This window comes from Pantherophis guttatus, chromosome 2 (genome assembly GCF_059756535.1).
Source record: "Pantherophis guttatus breed Tessera chromosome 2, ASM5975653v1, whole genome shotgun sequence".
Taxonomy (NCBI): Eukaryota; Metazoa; Chordata; class Lepidosauria; order Squamata; family Colubridae; genus Pantherophis; species Pantherophis guttatus.
Genome location: NC_142064.1, coordinates 9,283,217 through 9,303,434, shown reverse-complemented (window position 1 = coordinate 9,303,434; position 20,218 = coordinate 9,283,217). Strand labels below are relative to the sequence as shown.

Below are 20,218 nucleotides of genomic sequence, written 5' to 3'. Positions count from 1 at the left end.
TTAACAGCTCCATCCCTGCTCTCCCCAACATGGTCGTTAAGCGGCCACATGGGTCGTTTAGTGGAGCACACGGTACCTGAGGGATGGGGGAGGCCCTGGGAAATCTAGCGCTAACAGGTAGTCCTCAACCTATGTCCGTAAGGGAGCCTACCCATTACGGTTGCAAGTCGTGACAGTCATTAAGGAAGGTGACCATGTGATTCCCTTACTTAATGACCTCCCTGTTCCCACCATTCCCAATGCGGTCGTTAAGTGACCGTGCAGGGTGCCTCACGAGTGGGGGAAACCTAGCGCTAACACTTAGTCCTCAACCTACGACCGTAATGGAGCCTGCAACCATGCAGGTCAATAATGCCTGCTTTCCCCAATGCAGTCTTTAAATATAAATAAAAAAAATATAAATAAATTATATAAATATAAAAAATAAAATATATAAATAAAAAAAATATAAATTTTTTTTTATATATAAATATAAATAAAATAAATATAAATAAATAAAAAAAAAATGACCGTGCAGGTCATTAAAATAACTTAGGGACTAACTTAGGCACTGCAACGCCCTCTCATGCCCCATTTTGGGCCTAGTAGGCCTCCCTGCATTTACCTGGGAGCCAAAATGGGGCGCGTGGGGACTCCTGGAAGGGACAGGGCGGGACGGGGCCATCCAGCAATTTGATTACCGGTTTGCCTGAACCGGCTGAATCCCACCACTGGTAATTGGAAGTGCATTTTGCCCGATTTTACGACCTTTGTTGCCAGAGTTCTTAATCTAGGCCCCAATCTTTAACAACCGTGGCAAGAAAGGTCATAAAATGGGACAAAATTCACTTAGCAACCATCTCACTTAGCAACATACATTTTGGGCTGAATGGTGGTCGTTAAGTCGTATCCAGTGGAATGACTGGAATTAGAGCATCTGAAGAAAACGACTCCTACAAAAACAGAAAAGACGCAATAGAAACACGTCCTTAGATGTGAAGCCCACCAACACCTGCTCAGAAATCGAAGCGAATTAAACCTGACGGTGCTCTTGAAAACATCTGGGTAAATAAGTGAATAATGGCATTAAGAGCCGTACGGTGTTTGATATCTTCTGAGCGCCCAGTCACAGAAAGGTGGATTAAACCGTTCAGAAATTAACAGCAGATCTTACAACCAGGTAGTTGTGATGGGAGAATTTAATCCTAACGACGGCATCTGTTCAGAAGAAATCCTGCAAGATAGACTGGCTTCTAGAAAAAAATAACTCTTCTCTTATAAAGCATGAGAGAAAACACTAGGAAAACACCAGGAATCACTGCAGTTGTTAAGTTACTAACATGGTTGTTAAGTGAATCCAGCTTCCCCATTGACTTTGCTTGTCAGAAGGTTGCAAAATGTGACCCCGGGACACTGCAACCGTCAGTTGCCAAGTCTTTGAATTTTGATCCTGTGACCCTGGGGAAATGTGAAAAATGCTCATAAGTCACTTTTTTTCCAAGTAACTTTTAATGGTCACTAAATCAACCGATTGTAAGTTGAGGGCTACCTGTGCTTAATTTTGTCTTCCGACAACTCTTCTATTTTCTTAAAAGGTTATCTTCAAAACATTCATCGTTTGTTAAGAATCAGCTTGAAAAGCTGATCAAATGATCCCCGGACACTCAACCGTCATAAATATGAGTCAGTCGGCAAGTCTTTGAATTTTGATCACGTAACCCGTGGGGATGCAGCAATTTGTCGTAAGTTTGAAACATGCTCATTTTTTTCAGTAACTTTCAATGGTCAGTAGATGAACCTGTTGCAAATTGAAGGCTAAGTGTACTTAATATTGTCTTCCGTCAACCCTTCTATTTTCTTAAAAGATGATTTCATAAGTTAGAATAGAATAACAGAGTTGGAAGGGACCTGGCAGGTCATCTAGTCCAACCCCCTCTTCAAGCTGTAGACCCTACACGATTGATGACAGATAGCTGTCCAGTCTCTTCTTGAAAGCTTCCAGTGATGGAGCTCCCACAGCTTCTGGAGGCAACTTCTGTTCCATTCATTGATTGTTCTGTCAGAAAATTTCTCCTTATTTCTAGATTGAATCTCTCCTTGATCAGTTTCCATCCATTATTCCTTTTCTGGCCTTTGGGTGCCTTGGAAAATAGATTGACCTTCTCTGTGGCAGCCCCTCAAATATCGGAATCCTGCTACCGTGTTATATCATAACAAGTTGAGAACTACCTGTACTTCGCTCAAGATTGACAATAGATTGTTGATGCACTGCAAGATTTACAAACGTGGTGTACCAAGAGCCAACCACTCTGTCCATATATAAATAACCTATAAATAACATTTTGATCTTCAAAATGCCTGCAATTACTGCAGGTTCGAATCTCGCCAAGGCTCAAGGTTGACTCAGCCTTCCATCCTTTCTAAGGTAGGTAAATTGAGGACCCAGTTGTGGGGGCAATAAGCTGACTTTGTATAAATATACAAAAGTATGAAGGCTATTGCTTAGCACATTGTAAGCCGCCCTGAGTCTCCGGAGAAGGGCGGCATATAAATCAAATTTTTTTAAAAAATGTTCATCATTTGTAAGAATCGGCGTACTTCGCGGCTTGAATTTTTTTCAAGGTGTTTCCGGGAGCAAAGTTGGGAAAAAATGATGGGGGAGACAGTTACCTGTTTCTGCTGCTGTTGGAGAAGGTAAGAGTGATAAGATTGGTGTTGAAGACGCGGCAATGCCGTTGAGAGCTGCTGGTTTCCGACGCGTCACTGCCGCCGAAGCAGAACATTCATTCTTACTATGGAGCAAAGCCTGGTCTGCTTTTAGGTGAGAACTGGTCATTCCTGCAAAATACATAAATAAAGATGGTTATTAAGTGGGAGGGGGGAAGTAATTTAGTTTCGATCCAATTATATAAAACAATGTTCTGAAATGGACTTCCAAGCTTCTTTGCTCGCAAATGTGCTTCAGATTTAACAGATTAACAGAATTGGAAGGGACCTTGTAGGTCATCTAGTCCAACCCCCCACCCAAGCAGGAGACCCTAGACCATTTCTGACAAATGGCAGTCCAGTCTCTTCTTGAAAGCCTCCAGTGATGAAGCTCCCACAACTTCTGAAGGCAACTTCTGTTCCATTGGTCGATGTTTCTCACTGTCAAGAAAATTTCTCCTCATTGCCAGGTTGAATCTCTCCTTGTTCAGTTTCCATCCATTATTCCTTGTCTGGCCTTTGGGTGCTTTGGAAAATAACTTGACCCCTCCTCGCTGTGGCAGCCCCTTAAATATTGGAAGACTGCTATCATATCTCCCCTGGTCCTTCTCTTCACTAGACGAGCCATGCCCAGATCCTGCAACCATTCATTGTATGTTCCTCCCCCCGAAGGGCAAACACAACCCTGATGTGTCCCTCAATGAAATTGAGTTTGACACCCCTGTTCTACAGTCTCAACATCTTTTTTAAAGTGTGGTGACCAAATCTGGGTGCAGTACTCTAGGTGTGGCCTTACTAAGGCTTTATAGAGTGGTATTAGTGCCTCCCTTGATCTTGATTGTATCCTTCTGTTAATGCAATTTAGGATTGCATTGGCTTTTTTGGCTACCGCCCCACACTGCTTCTAATAATGTTGTTTCATGCTAATGAGAGTTAGGATTTTTTTTGTAAAAATAAAAACAAAAGTTAGGTTTCAGTCAATTTGCCTGAGGACGGAACGTAAACATCGATTCACAGCCAACACACAATTGCCTCACGAGTCTATTTTTAAAACAAAAGGAGGGAATATTATAATTGCATCGCTGTTCGTTGGTGGTTTTCCATGTAGTTTTTTTATATCTGGAGAACTAGATGTAGTAGACCACTACACATACCAGGGGTGTCAAACTCGATTTCATTGTGGGCCGCATCAAGATTGCGTTTCACTTTGAGGTGGGGGGCGTGGTCAGCTCGACGTCACTCGTGTTGGGGGCCCCTGTGGCGGCCCGAGTGCTCTGCCAGCAAAAACGGGCTCCCGAGCTCCATTTTCAGCTGCAACAGCCTCCTGCCACCCTCTGCCAGTGAAAATGGAGCTCAGGAGGGCTGCGGGCGGCCCTCACAAGCTCCATTTTCGGCTGTGACAGCCTCCTACAACCCTCTGCCAGTGAAAACAGAACTCGGGAAGGCCGCTTGGGCTGATTCTTCGCTGTTTCTAGGGTGGCCCCGCGGACCAGATCTAAGCACCCCATAGGCCGCATCCGGCTCCCGGGCCTTAAGTTTGACAGCCCTGACATATACCTTGGCCAACGGATCTCAATGGAAGATGATACAATAAAGGAAATTGAACAGCATGTTAAATGTGGCACTTGCAGGCATTCGGCAAAGGCAGCATAATTTTCAAGAACCTCCCCCTGTGCCTGAAGAAAAAAGTTTTCAATCAGTGTGCGCCGGGGTGAAATGCTCCCGGTTTGTACCGGATCGCCTGATCTGGTAGAGATGGAGGCGGGTGGTTCACAGAACCGGTAGCAAAAATCCCTGCCCTCCCCCCATGCCCAGCTGAGCCGCTCAATCATCAGAGGCTTTTTTTAAAAAAAAAAAATTAAAAGCATTTTTTCTACCTCTTTGGCCGAAAAAATGCTTTTAAAAGTTTTTTAAAAAAGCCTCTGATGATTGTGCGGCTCAGCTGGGATCGTCAAAGGCTTTTAAAAGAGAAAGAGACCTAAATCAAGATGGATTGACGACATCTGCAAGTATGGCAGACCCAATTGGCAAAAGAAAACTTTAGGACAGTATTGGTTGGAAACTTGGGGAAGAAGCCTTCATCCTGCAGTGAAGAGACAGTGGCTAAAATGACGATGATGAACAGGGAAAGGACACAGCTCAACACACCTGTTGTGACTTAGGCTTCCTGAGTCATTAAAACACACAAGTAGTCCCAAAAACCTCTTTTATTGCAACAGCTGTGAATTAGGTTCATTCACAGCTGAGTCCCAATTAGTTGCAAAAAGTCCTTCGGGAGAAGTCCTTCGGGATAATCACCAACCTTTATCTCCCTTGACACGCTGCCAAAGACCTACTTGGCAAAGCCACACGGAGTCCAGAATCAAACAGAGATGCCGACTGGGAACAGAATTAACAATGTTGCTTTCCTGCAAAGGATCTACATGCCTTTGTTCCTCTTTTAAGCCTTATGGAAGGGGCCAATCATCTCAAAGCCTTACTCCCGAGTTGTCCCTTTTGTTTTAACTGTTCATGCCTTCTGGCAGCTCTGCGCATGCGCGCACTAGGAACAGGCTCCTCCTGTTCCTCTGCTTCTCTGCTGTCTGACTCTGGAAGCCCTGGTGTCCGCGCATCACTCCCAGATGGCCCTGGCTCCATCTCTGCCTCTGACGCAGAGCCCTCGTCCGGGCCTTCCCCAGACTCCAGGACTGGCCCATGTTCCTCCCCAGCCTCCTCACTGTCTGACTCCACTGCCAGCTCTACACAACAACACCCTTGTGTAAGTTGGCATTGGAAACCCGCTTATTTATTTGTTTTCCTGCCCCAGTTCAAAGCATAATGTGTGCACGATGTGTCTATGTATCTGCATTCACGCGAAACAATCCATGATAAGATCCTTTCCTGTAATAAGGCAAAACAAAAAACCAGCTATAAAATAAAATAAAATCAACTAGAAGTGCATCGGATTGCTCAAATCTTTATTACAGTTTCTTGGAGATCGTTCTTGGCATGCAGAAATAATTGCAAGAGGCAAAAAAGTTAATTTATGGTAACTGCCGAACGTCGGCTTTTTATAGGTGGGCTTGGAGTTGTATTATCACTTCATAAATGCCTTGACGATTCGCTGTCGGATTTTGAAAACGCCTCAGTTCTGCTTGGCGGATTTTCGTAACCATGGCTTCAATTTTGTATAGTATATATTTATTCAACTACTAGGATTTTATGAGGTAAATCAGTGACATGTTTGTAACTATATGAAGAATAGCATAGATTGGTGGTTGTACCAATCCGGTTTGGTACAGCCACCAAACAGGACAGGTAGAGATTCCAACGAATAGTTAGACCTGCAGGAAAAACAATTGCAACCAGCTTGTCTTCCATGGAGGACCCGTATACAGGTTGTCCTCGACTTACAACAATTCATTTAGTGACCGTTCAAAATTATAACGGCACTGAAAAAAGTGACTAATGACCGTTTTTCACAGTTACAACCGTTGCAGCATCCCCATGGTCACAGCGGCTTGGCAACTGGTTCATACTTATGACCGTTACAGCGTCCCGGGGTCATGTGATCCAGTGGTGGGTTTCAATTTTTTTTTACTACTGGTTCTGTGGGCGTGGCATGGCTTGGTGGGTGTGGCTTGCTGGGCGTGGCAGGGGAAGGATACTATAAAATCTCCATTCCCACCCCACTCCAGGGGAAGGTTACTGCAAAATCCCCATTTCCTCCTGATCAGCTGGGACTCGGGAGGCAGAGAATAGATGGGGGCGGGGCCAGTCAGAAGTGGTATTTACCGGTTCTCCGAACTACTCATAATTTCCGCTACCGGTTCTCCAGAACCAGCCCGAACCTGCTGAAACCCACCTCTGATGCGATCCCCTCTTGTGACCTTCTGACAAGCAAAGTCAATGGAGAAGCCAGATTCACTGATCAGCTGCAGTGATTCACTTAACGACCGTGGTGAGAAATGTCGCAAAATGGGGCAGAATTCCCTTAAGACGTATCTTATTTAACCATAGAAATTTTTGGGCTCAATTGTGGTCGTACGTTGAGGACGACCTGTATTGCATGGATCAGAAGGAGGGCTGCGGTATTGGGAACACGGTCAGCAGGGAGGCACACGTTGGTGTGTCAGCGAAACTTGACAAGTTGTCAAGTGTGTTTTCATTTACAATACGGAAGGGATCTCCCAGCTTGGCAAGGTTAAGACTTGTGCCAAATTTCAAAACGTAACTGGACTTTCTTGAAGACGTTTTGCTTCTCCTCCAAGAAGCTTCTTCAGTTCTGACTAAATGGCGGAGGATGGAAGGATTTATTCCTCCGCCATTCAGTCAGAACTGAAGAAGCTTCTTGGAGGAGAAGCGAAACCTCTTCAAGGAAAAACAAAGAAAGCCCAGTTGCCTTTTGAAAAAGCACTTTTGGGGACAACCATGACCTGGATGACTGAGAATCTCTGCAGACATTTAAAGACTTCAACTCCCAGAATTCCCCAGTCAGCCAGAATTTTGGGAGTTGAAGTCCACAAGTCTTAAAGTTGCAAAAAAAACGATAACGATGCTAAATGCCCCTGTATTCAGTATCTGTTGATCATTAGGCTTGAAAATACATAATAATAATAATAATAATAATAATAATAATAATAATAATAATAATAATAATAATAATAATAATAATACCACCACCACCACCACCCTGTAGCAAAAGTAACAGCTGCAAACCTCTGATTTGGGTGGATTAAAAATAATAATAAAAAAACCCCCTCCAAATCCACCCATCCAAACTCTTGCAAGACACCTGTTTGTCCAGGTCTCTGCATAAAAAGTCTATTTTGCCATTTCAAGAGGCTTCCATCCTTATCTCGAAAGGAATCCTTTGCAAGCCATTTTCATCCCCTAGCTCCGTGACGGTGAACCTATGGCACGCGTGCCAGAGGTGGCACGCAGAGCTCTCTCTGTGGGCACACGTGCCATCGCTAGCTGTGCACATGCTGGCCAGCCAGATGATCTTTGGGGGAGCCAGAGTGCCGGAAAACAGCGTGAAAATGGCCTGGAAAACGGTCTGAAAAACAGCCAAAAACCAGGCATGTGCACACCAGCCAGCTGGTGTTCGGGTTTCCGGTGCTCAGCCACACGCAAGGACCAGCTGGCCGGCGCGCATGCAGCTGATCTTCTGGTTTCCAGCACTCGGTGCCGAAAAGGTTCACCATCACTGCCCTAGCTAGCAGACTTGTCTCTACCTGCACACCGGCGTTTGCATTAGGCAATTCTGATTTATGGATTCCTGCTGCCGGGATGCAGAGACCGACTTCCTGGTTGCCATGGTTACTCAGATCTTTGGTTCCATCCTCCCAACAGCAACATTGGCAGCGAGCCTAACCATCTCGCCCGCACGATCCTAGATTCGCTTCAAAGGCCAAACACCAAAGAGGTTTCCCACCCACCCCCCTCTTTGGGGGACGGGGGGGCAGCTGATATTTTAAATATTTTGATTGGGCTCCCTCCGGAAGAAAAATAAAACAAGAGATGGGCGGAGGGACGTGTGCCCTGGGCTGCCACCTCTGGAGTTTAGCAAGGTCACACCAAGCTTGGAGGAACAGGGGAGCTGTTACAAATTTGACAAGCGGCTTCAAAGGCCCTCTCGCCCACCCCCCTTGACGCATCATTAGCTCTCCACAGGACCCCTGGAATTATGCCTTGAGAGCACACTTTGGTTTCTAATTTACTTTGGCCCTGGTTAGGAACCTCCACCGGATGCCCCCCTCTTAAATGCTGGCTCCAGATGGCGGCAGGTGAAGAAGTCAACGAAGGGGAAGGAATGACATGGAAGGAAGACGAGCTGGCAACAGGAAAAAAAAAATGCCACCCTGGGGGCAACGAACCCTTTACTTAGGTCTCAAAAAGAGGACTAAATCCACTACTCAAAGGTGGGTTTAGTTTGTAGAAGAATCCACAAATCCTTACAGACAGCAAAGTCCACATTCTGGATAGAAACGGACCGCTATCTTAATCTATGCTAATCTATGTTAAGATTAACAATAGCACGTAGACTTATATACCGCTTCATAGTGCTCTACAGCCCTCTCTAAGCGGTTGATTGCCCCCAACAATCTGGGTCCTCATTTTACCGACCTCAGAAGGATGGAATGCTAAGTCAACCGTGAGCCTGGTGAGATTCGATCTGCCAAACTGCTGGCAGCTGGTGATCAGCAGAAGTAGCCTGCAGTACTGCACTCTAACCACTGTGCCACCGCGGCTCATAGGTTCTTTCCAACTCTTGTTATTCTGTATTAAACAGCTCTCTATCTCATCAGAGGGGGATAAATATGACACCGCCCATCTCTAGTCTACAACACAGTCCTTTCGGCAGTTCCAAGAAGGCTCCACACCCATCTGCACTACTCAGGTGACCCTGAGGGCACAGATAAACCTCCAAATGCCTTCAAGGACTCTCAGAGGGAGTACTAATGACCAGATGACTGCAAGGAATACAAATCTTTCCATCCTCTCACCATTCACTCAGAACTGAAGAAGCTTCTTGGATGAGAAGCGAAACCTCTTCAAGGAAAAACAAAGGAAGTCCAGTTGCCTTTTGAAAAAGCACCTTTGAGACAACTATGATCTGGATGACCCAGAATATAGATATTTTCCTGAAAATGGGAATGCGTGGAAGGCAGTCTTCTTACAAGCTCTGGGTGGGACTTTTTGGGAATAAATCTCTCAACAAAAGCAGCTTTCCTCCACCTTGAGTGTTTCAGAGGAATTCTCCAGAACTCTCTTGGTCAGCGTGTTTGAAAATATAGTTGTCCAACACATCTGGAAAACATCAAGTTGGATAAACTGACCTGACCTCTTTTACTTCTATGTACATTAAGCAGCTGCTCCATAAGAGAGACCAATAAACAATGGGTTTCTATTGCAGTGAAATAAGATTTCAGTTGGATATCTGGAATTATTTTTTGGGAAGAGTAAAAGCTGTTCAAACACGGAACAACATTGAATTGGGAAGCAATAGAATCTCATCTTTAAAGAGAAGCAGAATGGCCATCCGGTAGCCTTACAGTTAAGACTACAGGTAGTCTTCAACTTACGACTACAACGGAGCCCAAATTTTCTGCTGCTAAGTGAGACAATTGTTAAGGAAGTCTTGCTTCATTTTACGACCTTTCTTGCGTCACAATCGATCACTGAACGAATGAAGTTGTTAAGTTTGTAACACGGTTGTTAAGTGAATCTGACTTCCTCATTGACTTGGAAGGTCGCAAAAAGAGGATCGCATGACCCTGGGACAAGGCAACCGACATAAATACGAGTCAGTGGCCAAGCGTCTGAATTTTGATCACGTGAGCATGTTGCAATGGTCGTAAGCGTGAAAAAAAGGTCGTAAGTCACTTTTTTCAGTGCTGTTGTAACTTTGAAAGGTCACTAAACAAACTGGTGTAAGTCAAGGACTATCTGTATTCCCCATGTGAGATTTCATGGATACTAATAATAACCCCTCTTGGGTAGTAGCATATTCATTACAGGGCGTCCTCGACTTACAACAGTTCGTTTAGTGACTGTTCAAAGTTACACCGGCACTGAAAAAAAACGACTTGCGACCAGTCCTCGCTGTTACAACATCCCCACAATCACAGGATCAAAATTTGGAAGCTTGGCAACTGGCATGTACTTATGACAGTTGCAGTATCCTAGGGTCACGTGATCACCATTCCCATCGGCTTCTGACAAACCATGTTATTGGGCAAAGCTGGATTCACTTAACGACTGCACGATTCATTTAACAACAGCAGTGGCTTATTCAGCAGCCATGGCAGAAGAGTGTAAAATCAGGTATGATTCATTTAACAACTGCCTTGCTTAACAACAGAAATTCTGGTCCCAATTGTAGTTATAAGATGAGGACTTCCTGTCCCGGAGGGATAGGAGTCCTACACTGAGGAAAGGGTTGGATTAGGTCATCCCCAAGATCCCGCCAACCTTGAAATTCTATGATTCATGGCCACTCTCGTAAAATGACTACCTTGGTCAGTGTGACCAGCAATAAATCCATTTATCACAAGGCAGATTGATGAGGTTGTGTGCTACCACACAGTTTCTGCTTCGATTTTTTTTGTGTGTAAATGGGCATTTTTGCAATGCTGGACTGCAGCCTTCTTTCTAAAAATGTTTCCAAAATATACACGAGATCCAGAAGGATTCTTGGAAACGAAGCTAAGGTGTGAGGCTGGCATGGTTTTTGGCAGTATTTTAACATTAAAAAAAACAACAATTATTATTACAAGAGTAAAAATCTGGTGGATGTAAAATATAGCAGAGGTACTCCTCGACTTATGACCAAAATTTCCCTTCCTAGCAAGGGAGTTGTAAACGGAGTTCTGCCTCATTTTGCAATCTTTCTTGCCACAATTGTTAAGTGAATCACTGCAGATCAGGGGTGAAATGCTCCCGGTTCGGACCGGATCGCCCGATACGATAGCGATGGTGGCGGGTGGTTCGGAGAACCGGTAGCAAAAATCCCTGCGCCCCCCCCATGCCCAGCTGAGCTCTGCGATCATCAGAGGCTTTTTTTTTAACTTTTAAAAGCATTTTTTCTACAACCTCTTTGGCTGAAGAGGTTGTAAAAAAAATGATTTTAAAAGCCTCTGATGATCCCAGCTGAGTTGCATGATCGTCAGAGGCTTTTAAAAGCATTTCTTTTACAACCTCTTCGGCCAAAGAGGTTGTAGAAAAAAATGCTTTTAAAAGTTTTTTTAAAAAAAGTTGGCCACACCCACCCAGTCACATTACCCCCTACCAAGCCACGCCCACAGAACCGGTAGTAACAAATATTAGATTTCACCACTGCTGCGGATGTTAAGTTAGTAACACGGTTGTTACATGAATCTGGCTTCCACACTCACTGGGTAGGTGTGAGTGTGTGTCTACAGGTAGCCCTCAATTTACGACCACAAATGAGCCCACAATTTATGCTGTTAAGTGAAACATTTGTTAAGTGAGTTTTCCACCATGTTACAACCTTCCTTGCCACAGCTGTTAATCACTGCCGTTGTTAAATTAGTAACTTGGTTGTTAAGTGGATCGGACTTCCCTGTGGACTTTGCTTGTCAGGAGATCACAAAAGTTGATCACATGACCCCGGGGACATTGCAACCATCATAAATACATGCCAGTTGCCAAGCATCTGAATTGGGACCACGGGGACACTGCAACAGTCGTAAGTGTGAGAAATGGTCATAAGTCACTTTTTCCAGTGATGTTGGAACTCCGAACGGTCACTAAATGAACGGTTTTAAGTCGAAGATCCTTTAAGACAGATGTGTGGTGAACAAATTGGAACCCAAGAGTTATCCTTCATCAGAAACTGAAAACACATGAAAGAATTTCACACGGCTTCTTGTATATTGATGTCAGCCCATTCCTTTGGCAAGGCCTGCTTTGAGGAGTGGGCAACGTATAATAATACTCCGGTCGAAGGCAGGGTGTTGACAAGTTGTGAACAGAAAGTGCAGACAGATATTCCATGTAAAGAGCACTGAAAGTGGTTTGAACGCACATTTTTTTACCCTAAGAACAGATTCTGGAATGCAACAGTTGTGCATCAAACACAACCGTCAACGCAATTTCGGGCTTATGCCTGTCTTCGCCCACAGAAAAAGATTTGGCCGAGGAAGGACTTTGTAAAAAGGTTCTGTCAAATCTGTTAGCTGTAAACCAAAACTTCCTGGAAGGCAGCAGAGGGTCTGTTCAGAAGCTGGGAAGTTTCTATCTGGGACCGATAAACCAAGATTAGCATCCCTTTACAGCAGGGGTGAAATGCTCCCGGTTCGGACCGGATCAGCCGATCCGGTAGCGATGGCGGCGGGTGATTCGGGGAACCGGTAGCAAAAATCCCTGCCACCCCCCTACCCATGTCCACCCAATCGCCTGCTTGCCGCTTCTTTTAAAAAATGCTTTTAAAAGGTTAAAAAAAGAGGCTCTGATGATCACAGCTCAGCTGCCTGATCGTCAGAGTCTTTTTTTTTTTACTTTTAAAAGCATTTTTTAAACAACCTATTTGGCCGAATAGATTGTAAAAAAAAAATGCTTTTAAAAGTAAAAAAAAAAGATCGCGCGCCACAGCTGATCACCCCCACGTGCGCTGTTCTACTTATCTCATGCCTCATTTTGGCGTGCACTATGCGCGCACCTCGTATTTGGTGCATGGTGCGCATACGCAGCCAGTGAACCGGTAGTAAACCGGTTCAGATTTCACCACTGCTTTATAGTGCTTTGGTAAGACCGCACTTGGGAGTATTGCATCCAGTTTTGGGTTTGCCAAAAACAGATCATGCCAAACAAATCTTATTTTATTCTTTGACAAAGTGATTCAAGTAGTGGACCGGTGAAATGCTGTGGGCATAGTATATGGATTTGGTATATGTATTTGGATTTCAATAAGGCATTTGACTACAATCTACTTCTTGGTAAGCTAGAAAAATGTGGGAGAGATAGCATCACTACCACAGGGATTTGTAACTGGCTGACAAATTGTACTCAATGAGTAGTCCTTAATGGAACTACATCTATAATGGAAGGAAGGAAGCAATGGGGTACCCCAAGGTTCCTTTTTAGGCCCAGCACTTTTCAACGTCTTTATAAATGATTTAGATGAGGGAATAGAGGGGGAACTCATCAAACTTGCAGATAACACGAAACTGGCAGGAATAGCCAACACCCCAAAAGAGAGACTCAAGATCCAGCTGGATTTCGATAGATTTGAACACTGGGCCCTATCTAACAACATGAAATTTAATGTGGTGAAAAGTAAGGTTTTACACTCAAGCAAGAAAAAAACAAATGTACAGATTAGGTGAAACTTGGCTCAACAGCCCTAACTACCTGAGGGGTCTTGGAATCCTAGCGGACATTCATTTAAATATAAGACCACAGCGTGTGGCAGCAGCCAAAAAAGCCAATGCAATCCTAAATTGGTTGCATTCAACATTTGACAGAATTGAAATCATGTGAAATATTAGTACGCTCATCTAATTATAATCTAAAGGACAATGCATCGTTGGTATTTAACACCAGATAAGTTATCTAAGATGTATAAGGCTATATCAAATGAATGTTGACAGTATAAAAATACTATCTATGGTGGACATGTGATAAAGCAAAAAGTTTTTGGAGTATGATTCATATTTTAATACAGAAAATTTTAAAAATGGAGATAAAAATGAAACCAGAATTTTTCCTTTTGGGCTTAATAGAAAAAGACCTGGAGAAAAAATTGGGAACTTTGTTATTCAGTATGTTGACAGTAGCAAGACTACAGTGTTTCCCCGAAAATAAGACCCTGTCTTATATTTTTTTGAACCCTGAAATAAGCGTTCGGCCTTATTGCCATGTGTTCAAAAGCCCAATTGGGTTTATTATCAGGGGATGTCTTATTTTGGGGGAAACAGGGCATTGTATGCACAAAAATGGAAGGACACTTCAATTCCTAGCATGGAAGAATAGTTGCGGAAGTCGATGGGAGTTGGCGGAAATGGCAAAACTGACTACTTTGATTAAAGAAAAGAACATAAGTACTTTTGTTTCCACATGGAAACCACTTCTGAACTTCTTGCTTGATGTGGAAAAGAATGAAACGCTGATTTTGGGTTTTACAGAATAGACTGATAGATCTTTATAGAAATGGCTTGTCCATACTATCATGAAAAAGCAAAAAGTTGTGATTTGATATTAATGCCTTATTTTACTGCGACAGAGAGAGTCGGAAGTCAATGCTTCTTTTTCTTTTCTTATCTTTCCCCACTTCTCTTTTCCTCCCTCCGTTGCTTTTCTATTTACTTTGTATTTCGTATTTTATAATACTTTATAACTCAATAAAAATGTTGACAGTAAGTCAAGGACGATCTGTATCTTCCCATTTTTCATCTTAAAAAAAAAAAAAAAAATCCTACCACCAGTTCAAGCACGGAATAGTTGTGGGTCCTTTTGATACAACTTTTCCTGAAAAAAAAAACCCTCGGCTGTTGTTTTTTTTCCCCGTCTTTCCAAATGGAACAGATTTGTCTTTTTCCTGTCCACCGGTGCATTATTCTCACCCGAGCAATCTCTTGCTTTTTAATTTCGTTACACCGTTCATTTGCAGCACAATACAGCTCAAAACATTAGCTGGGTCAGGTTATTTGCATTTTGATTACTATCTTGAATAAAGTGCGGGGAAGACTTATGATATCCTGGAAGCCTGCTTTCGAAAAGGAGGGGATGAAGTTGGGTTGGCCACAAATGGATCACTTATAGCTAGTTCTTTCTCTGATGCCCAACAGAGAGGCTGGCATAGTATCCTGCAAATATAACAAAGAAAAATTCTTCTTCTTCTCCTTCTCCTTCTTCTTCTAGCAAGGCTGATTCGGCTTCGTGGCAATTTTAAATTGACTTTTAAAATATAGATACCGCAAGCCTTAAATTTCACGTTCCCGTAAATACCGCAGCATCCCTCACCTGCCAAGGAAAACCTAATAAGAACACCTGAGCTTTAAGGATGAATTTGTCTCTGAAGCATGGGGTGGTTTTCCAATGGCACTAACGTTTGCTTAAACAAATCGTGGTTTTGCTAAATTAATCACTACGGTGAGTACATGAAGCATGAAGCAATGGCTTGTTTTGCTTACTTATGTATCTGGATTGCAAAATCAGATTGATCCCTAGATGGCAGCAGAGAATGAGTTTTGTGGATGGCTTTACTACCACCTACTGTCTCTCTGGATAGCTTCCACCGCATAGCTCCCAATGACTGGTAAGATCCCACAGAGTTGGTCTCCTCCGGGTCCCGTCAGCTAAACAATGCCGGCTGGTGGGCCCGCGGAGGGAGGCCCTTCTCTGTGGCTGCTCCAGCTCTCTGGAACCAGTTACCTCCTGAGGTCCGGACTGCCCCACCCTATTGGCCTTTCGAAAAGCGGTGAAGACCTGGCTTTTCCGGCAGGCCTGGGGCCGTTGATCTCGCTCTTGCGATCCGGCCATGAATGGTATGAATGAGTTTTAATGTTTTTAATTTTTAAATGTTTTTTATTAGGATTTTAAATGTATTGTGAGCTGCCCTGAGTCTTCGGAGAGGGGCGGCATATAAATTGAATTAAATTGAAATTGAAATTGGATGTCTGCAGCCCAGATATTGTAAATTTATAAGGACAAGAGTTGGATTCTTACACCTTGCTAAACCAAGTCTAAACAAATGGCAAGTTAGTAGTTACTCTTTTTCTTTCAGGAACGAGGCATGAAGAAAGTAACTAAGTATTGGATTTCCCCTCTGTATGGCAATTTAATACAGTTTTAATACAGATTGAATTTTTCCTCAGTATGATGTGGCAGAAGGGTTTTTTTTTATTTTTGATATTCGTTGTACAGTTATTATGGTAGTGTTTATTTTTGAGGTATGACCAGTGGTGGGTTGCCCCCGGTTTGGACCGGTTCACAACAACTGGTAGTAAAACCGGCGGGAGGCCCCGCCCTCCGCCTTGGATGTCATCAACAGCGATCTGCGCATGCGATCCCGTTGCACGATCCCATCGCAAAACGGTAGTAAAGGTAAGTAGAACCCACCCCTGGGTATGACTACTCAGGATCGAAGCACCATATAAAAGGTAGATAGATAGATAGAGATAATGAAAGGTAATGATTGATTGATTAATAGAAAGATATAGATAACAGATGATAGACAGATAGATGATAGATCGATAGATAATAGATAACAAACAGAGACAGACAGGCAGATACTGTAGATGATAGATGACAGATAGCTAGATAGCTAGATATAGATAATAGATGAATAGATAGATAGATAATAGATGAAAGATAGATAGGCAGATGATAGATAGATAGATAGATAGATAGATAGAGATAGATAATAGATAACAAACAGAGACAGACAGGCAGATACTGTAGATGATAGATGACAGATAGCTAGATAGCTAGATATAGATAATAGATGAATAGATAGATAGATAATAGATGAAAGATAGATAGGCAGATGATAGATAGATAGATAGATAGATAGAGATAGATAATAGATAACAAACAGAGACAGACAGGCAGATACTGTAGATGATAGATGACAGATAGCTAGCTAGCTAGATATAGATAATAGATGACTAGATAGATAATAGATGAAAGATAGACAGATAGGCAGATGATAGATAGATAGATAGATAGATAGATAGATAGATAGATAGATAGATAGATAGAGATAGATAATAGATAACAAACAGAGACAGACAGGCAGATACTGTAGATGACAGATGACAGATAGATAGATAGATAGATAGATAGATAGATAGATAGATAGATAGATAGATAGATAGATAGATAGATAGATAATAGATAACAGAGACAGACAGGCAGATAGATGATAGATAGGTATGATAGATAGACAGATAGATGATAGATATAAACGATAGATAGATAGAGATAGCTGAGAGATAAATAGACAGACAGACAGACAGGAAAACATGGTTTTGCTTATCATTTCTAAATATCTGGGGGCCAAATCCCTAAAGGATTCCATTTTTGGTTTTGCACAATGTTTGAATTGGGCAGCCACACAAATGTTCCCTTATCAGTAAACACAAATCTGCTGGGTTCCCTTCTGTGGAGACCTTGAATGCCTGAGGCTCGTACAGTTGGCAAGGGTTTATTCCAGACCTCTTCCAAGTTAAATTAATTTGGTTTTTTTTTTAAATTTATCGGTTCCTTTCAGCCGTCTGCCATATATCTTAAACAAACGCAGCGTAGTTTGCAAAATCCCGATTTTACACAACAGAAATTGTACTTCTGAATAACGTCGACTGCTTTTTCTACCATTACAATCAGCTTTGAGGGGTTCTTACTCAACGGTGGGGTGAAACAAATATAAATAAACCGTGGTATGTAGACCTATGACCACAATTGTGCCCAAAATTTACGTTGCTAAGCGAGACATTTCTTAAGTGAGTTCTGCCCCATTTTAGGACCTTTCTTGCCAGAGTTGTTAAGTGAAACAACTGCAGTTGTTAAGTTAGCAGCCCGGTTGTTAAGCGAATCTGGTTTCCCCATTGACTTTGCTCATCAGAAGGGTCGCAAAAGGGAATCATGTGACCCCGGGATGATGTGACCGTCATAAATTATGAGTCAACTGCCAACGGTCTGAATTGTGGTCATGTGACCTTGGGGATGCTGCAACGGTCGTAAGTGTGAAAAATGATCACGAGTCACTTTTTTCAGTGGTGTTTCAACTTTGAACGGTCACTAAGTGAATTCTTGTAAGTCGAGGACAACCTGTATTAAGAAAGGGTGGTAACTCAAGAGTGATTCTGTGGTTCTTTTGACTTATGAACGTCCTGTTAGAACTGGGAGCCATGACAACCTCGATGAGGGAAGCCATCTTTCTACAAGACCCCTCGGCTTATGATGGGTCGCTTAGCAACCGTCTGAAGTTTTGACAGACTAACCTAACTTACGACCCCAGGTTCTAGATCCGACCATGGGGTCCATTCCCTGCAGTCATGTGACCCAGGGGTGGGTTCTATTTTTTTTACTACCGGTTCTGTGGGTGTGGCTTATTTTGTGGGCGTGGCTTGATGGTCATGTGACAATTATTTAGGATTTAGCAGAGGTACTGGTCTACCAGGCTTTTAACTGCTTGCAGAGCTGTACCGATCTACCCATTTATTTTTGCAGGCACTGATCTACTCATGTATTTTTGCAGGCACTGGTCTACTCATGAATTTTTGCAGGCACTGATCTACCCATTTATTTTTGCAGGCACTAGTCTACCCATTTATTTTTGCAGGCACTGATCTACCCATTTATTTTTGCAGGCACTGGTCTACCCAATTATTTTTGCAGGCACTGATCTACTCAAGTATTTTTGCAGGCACTGGTCTACCCATTTATTTTTGCAGGCACTGATCTACTCATGTATTTTTGCAGGCACTGGTCTACTCATTTGTTTTCTTTTAACACTGAGCAGCTGTAGGGCGGCCCTTTGAAGCCCCATGGCAAGAGTTTAAACAGTTTTTTTCCTTCTAGCCGATCAGCTGGGACTCAGTAAACAGCAATAGATTGGGGGTGGGATCAAATAAAAGGTAAGAATAATGCAGGGTGGGGGTGGGGGTGGGGCAAAACCGGTTCGGTGATGTCATATCGTCACCGCTACTGACTCGGCCGAACCGGGCCGAACTGGGAGGAACCCACCACTGATGTGACCCCACTTCAAGCACCTGAGACCCGTTTACTACTGTTTGCAGCTTTCCACACTTGTGATTCACAACAGTTGCGCAAAAAGCTAGCATTTACTTCCGGTTTTTGGCAAAACCATGCCCATACTGAACGTGGCAATCGCTTGACAACTACCGTTTGAGCTCAACGATTGCCACAAAAAAGGTAGTAAAATCAAGTTAGTCAGATGGGTGACCTGATTTATCACTGTCACAACTTATGACCCTAATGGGCAGGCTCAGTTACGGTCGGAAGTCAAGGACTCCCGGTACTTTCTATGTATCAACTACGCCAGTGTTGCTGAACCTTTTCGGCACCAAGTGCTGAAATGGGGGCGCGCGCACGGGTGTGCCAGAAACCAGAAGAGCAGCCGCCCGGGGCCCATGCGCGTGCTGGGAAGATGATCCTCCGGTTTCCGGTGCGCGCATCTGTACTGGCCACCTGGTCTTCTGGTCTCTGGCGTGCGTGTGTGCGAAGGCCAACTGGCTGCTGCGCATGCGTGCACTGGAAACCGGAAAATCATCTTCCCGGTGTGCGCATGCGCACTGGGTGGCTGTTTTTCCGGTTTATTTATTTTAATTATTATTCATATTTCTATGCCGCCCACTCTCCGAGGACTCTGGGCGGCTTACACCAAAGACAGTATACTAAATAGCATATTGCCCCCAACAATCTGGGTCCTCATTTTACCCACCTCGGAAGGATGGAAGGCTGAGTCAACCTTGAGCCGGTGAGATTTGATCCGCTGATCTGCTGAACTAGCAGTCAGCTGAAGTAGCTACAGTACTGCACTCTAACCACTGCACCACCTTGGCTCTTTTAACCACTGCACCACCACGTTTCCGGCGCGTGTGAAGCTGGCCGGCAGAAGAGCAATGGGCAACGGCTTACGTGCCCGGAGAAATGGTTCTGTGTGCCACTTCCAGCACATGTGCCATAGGTTCGCCATCACGGAACTACGCAATGGCCTCTATCACAGTAACTCCCCGCACTGCTCTGACAAACATACATCAATCAATCAATCAATCAATCAATCAATCAATCAATCAATCAATCAGGGCATTTGAAGGAGGATGCCTTCATGCGCACATCCTTCCCCTCTGCCTTCGGTGGTTGTGCACCCGCGGAGGAATTAATAGGCCAAAGTAATATGAAAATATGCTTTTCTAATAAAGATTGCAATGTATTTTCCTTTGCTTTGCTTTCCTCTTCTTTTACCTTTTCTTTCTTTCCATTCCCTTCCCTTCCTTTAATTTCCCCTTCTTTTAGCTTTCCTTTCTTTCGTTTCCTTTCTCCTCCCCTCTCCTCTCCTCTC

At 43.5% G+C, this 20,218-nt stretch overlaps 1 protein-coding gene across 1 annotated transcript in view; it reads right to left on the bottom strand.

Annotated features, from left to right (window-relative positions):
• SETBP1 (SET binding protein 1) overlaps positions 1–20,218 on the bottom strand; it is a 315,488-nt gene that overhangs the window by 5,037 nt on the left and 290,233 nt on the right. The window contains exon 4 of the mRNA XM_060690781.2: positions 2,650–2,817. Within this exon, the coding sequence (XP_060546764.2) occupies positions 2,650–2,817 (168 nt within the window). The remainder of the gene's footprint in view (positions 1–2,649; positions 2,818–20,218) is intronic.